Here is a 2,921-nt window from a genome sequence, read left to right on the forward strand (position 1 = left end):
AAAAAAAAAAAAAAAAAAAATACAATTTAAAAGATACTTGTGTATCAGGTGGCATTCTACAACATAAGGCCCTGGGTGACTTGGGTCATTATACCAGGGAGCATGAGGGTTGGCCCCCAGGAGGGGCATCCCTGGAGCAGTGAGTGGCAGAAGGGAGGGAAAGGGTTGTTGGCCCCGGGCTTTCTGGAGCTGTGAACTGCCAGGGGAGGTGGAGAGAGGATTGGTATGAGTTTATGAGTGGGTAGTGGGAAGGTGAGGGAGGCAGGGATGCCGGGTGGAAAGCACACTGAGCTGGCTGACGGTGGGCACCTGTTCTGACTTTGTTGCTCACTTGCTGAGTGACTGTGCCACCAGTGCCCCTTGCCCTGTCCTTGGTACCACAAGGGGCTGCACCAGCTGCTCTTCAGAATCCTCTGGGGTGACCGTCTATGTTCTTTCCCACAGTGTTCCCAGCCCTGTGCTCATTAAGAAGTTCTCTGATACCTCCAAAGCCTTCATGGATATCATGTCAGCCCAGGCCAGCAGCGGCTCCACCTCTGTCCTCCGATGGGTTAGTGTCTGGGGTTTAGTTTCTCATCTGGCATCTCCCAGAGCCTGTCTGATTTGGTGATGCTTGGATGTTCCCTGAGAGGGGTTTAGGCACCCTGGGGACCTCAGACAGATGGGATTTTCTGGAGTCAGTGAGAACCTGGGCTCTTTTCCCTCCTGGCCGAGGCTGGTGGCACTGAGGGCTCTGACTTTCTTCCAGGTCCTTTCCTGCCTGGCCACCCTTCTGCGGAAGCAAGACCTGGAGGCCTGGGGCTACCCTGTGACCCTTCAGGTGTACCATGGGCTGCTGAGCTTCACGGTGCATTCCAAGCCCAAGGTGAGAAAATGCGACAAGGGGACAGCCACCACTTGGCCCATTGCAGCCCAGACTTGGCTAGCTGAGTGGCACTGGGGAGCTTGCCCTGAGTACTGGCTTCTGCTTTCTGCCTCTGAGGCACTATGCATTTAGATGCAGAAGGCGGGGCGGCTCTTCCTCTTCCAGGAGGCTGTTCCCTGTCAGCCCTGTCTGAGTCTCTGGTGCCTTGTCAGCCATTGCCCTGTTGACATGGACTCTCCCCATATGTCTGTTTACCTCGGCAGGGAGGGTGGCATAGCTGGGGGAGTCACACAGACCTGAGTTGGATCCTGAATTTACTGTTCGAGGTGTGAGCAGTGAATTGGGAGGCCAAAGTGGGAGGATCATTTGAGGTCAGGAGTTACAGACCAGCCTGACCAACGAGTGAAACCTCGACTCTACTAAAAATATAAAAATTAGCTGGGCATGGTGGTGGGCGCTTGTAATCCCAGCTACTGGGGAGGCTGAGGCAGGAGAATCACTTGAACCCAGGAGGCAGAGGTTGCAGTGAGCCAAGATCACACCATTGCACTCCAGCCTGGGCAACAGAATGAGACTCCATCTCAAAAGAAAAAAAAAAGAAATAGAGATAATCCCACCAGCTTTGCTACAGAGTTGTGGGGAGATTCCAGTGTTCCCCACAGGCCTAGTGCACCTCTTGGCTTACGGCAGGTGCTTGGGAAGTGGTGGTTCCCCACTGTTTCTTCTGGAAATTTAGGGCAGGAGGTGGTAACAGTAACAACCATGTGATCACTCCCAGTGCTGAGCACCATCAGCCCAGATGCTCTCATACCTCCTTCCCTCGGTGCTCACATGATCTTTTCCTCTCCTTCTTCAGCTCCCGCTGCAGTGGCACTTCACTGCGGTGACACTTTCCTGACCACTGTATAAGAAGTGGCAGCCCCTGCTTAATTGTCTGCAAAGTACTTCTTAACCTTCTGCTATGTATTTGTTTTCCGCCTCCCAGCTGGAAGGTGCGTTGCCTGCTATTCACTGCCAGTTTGCCAGGACCTAGAACAGTGCCTGGCTTGGTGGACATACCGTGTTTGCCAGATGATTGAGTGAATGAAGAACCCCCTGTTTTAAAGATGATACTGAAACTCAGAAATTAGGTAGTTGGGCTTGCTTAAGGCCATTTGGTGAGTTAGTTGTAGAGCAGGGATTTGAACCAAGGTTTGTCTTGCTTCACAGCTCAGGATTCTGTACACATGAAGGCCCTGGCGTAGCACTGGATCTGTAGTAGTTAGATCATCATTGGATGTATATGTTCAGCCAGAGCTAATTGGTTGATACTTGTGCCAGACACCCACGATGCTGGTGGAATGCTGATTTGGCCTTGTCCCCTGCTCTTCTTGCCCCTCAGATCCGGAAGGCTGCCCAGCATGGAGTATGCTCAGTCCTCAAGGGCAGTGAATTCATGTTTGGCGAAAAGGCCCCTGCCCATCATCCTGCTGCTGTTTCCACTGCCAAGTTCTGCATCCAGGAGATAGAGAAGTCTGGAGGTGGGGAAGCCAAACGGAGGCCAGGTGGATGGGAGGCAGTGGCTGGCAGAGCAGGACAGGGCCTGCTGCAGGGCAGGGGCTGGTGTCTCAATTCCCCTTCTGTCTATCAGGCTCCAAGGAGGCCACCACCACGCTGCACATGCTGACGCTGCTGAAGGACCTGCTGCCCTGCTTCCCAGAAGGCCTGGTGAAGAGCTGCAGTGAGACTCTCCTCAGGGTCATGACCTTGAGCCATGTGGTGAGCTCAGGCCCAAGAGCTAGAGGAAGGGGGGTCTGCAGTGGTGGCATTTGAGGAACTCGCTGGTCAGTCAAAATGCAGGGCCTGGGGTCTCCCTGACTGTGTTCTTAGGCTAAAACCAACGGTACTACATCAATCTGTGGTGTTTGGCTAGGCCAGGCCATATCAGAGTCCCCTTCCAGATGGAAGCTGACCTCAGAGATCAGGTCAGAGTCAGGGTGGATCTGTAGTGGGCTGGTAAACCCTCCTGCCCCAGCTCTATGTACCCTATAACAAATTTTTTTTTTTTTTTTTTTTT

At 53.1% G+C, this 2,921-nt stretch overlaps 1 protein-coding gene across 1 annotated transcript in view; it reads left to right on the forward strand.

The window, feature by feature from the left end:
- Nucleotides 1–2,921, forward strand: part of RRP12 (ribosomal RNA processing 12 homolog (S. cerevisiae)) — an 85,033-nt gene that overhangs the window by 44,370 nt on the left and 37,742 nt on the right. The window contains exons 7-10 of the mRNA XM_011951193.1: nucleotides 445–550; nucleotides 749–865; nucleotides 2,247–2,385; nucleotides 2,496–2,623. Coding sequence (XP_011806583.1) covers nucleotides 445–550; nucleotides 749–865; nucleotides 2,247–2,385; nucleotides 2,496–2,623 — 490 coding nt within the window. The remainder of the gene's footprint in view (nucleotides 1–444; nucleotides 551–748; nucleotides 866–2,246; nucleotides 2,386–2,495; nucleotides 2,624–2,921) is intronic.

This window comes from Colobus angolensis, unplaced genomic scaffold (assembly GCF_000951035.1).
Source record: "Colobus angolensis palliatus isolate OR3802 unplaced genomic scaffold, Cang.pa_1.0 Scaffold316, whole genome shotgun sequence".
NCBI lineage: Eukaryota > Metazoa > Chordata > Mammalia > Primates > Cercopithecidae > Colobus > Colobus angolensis.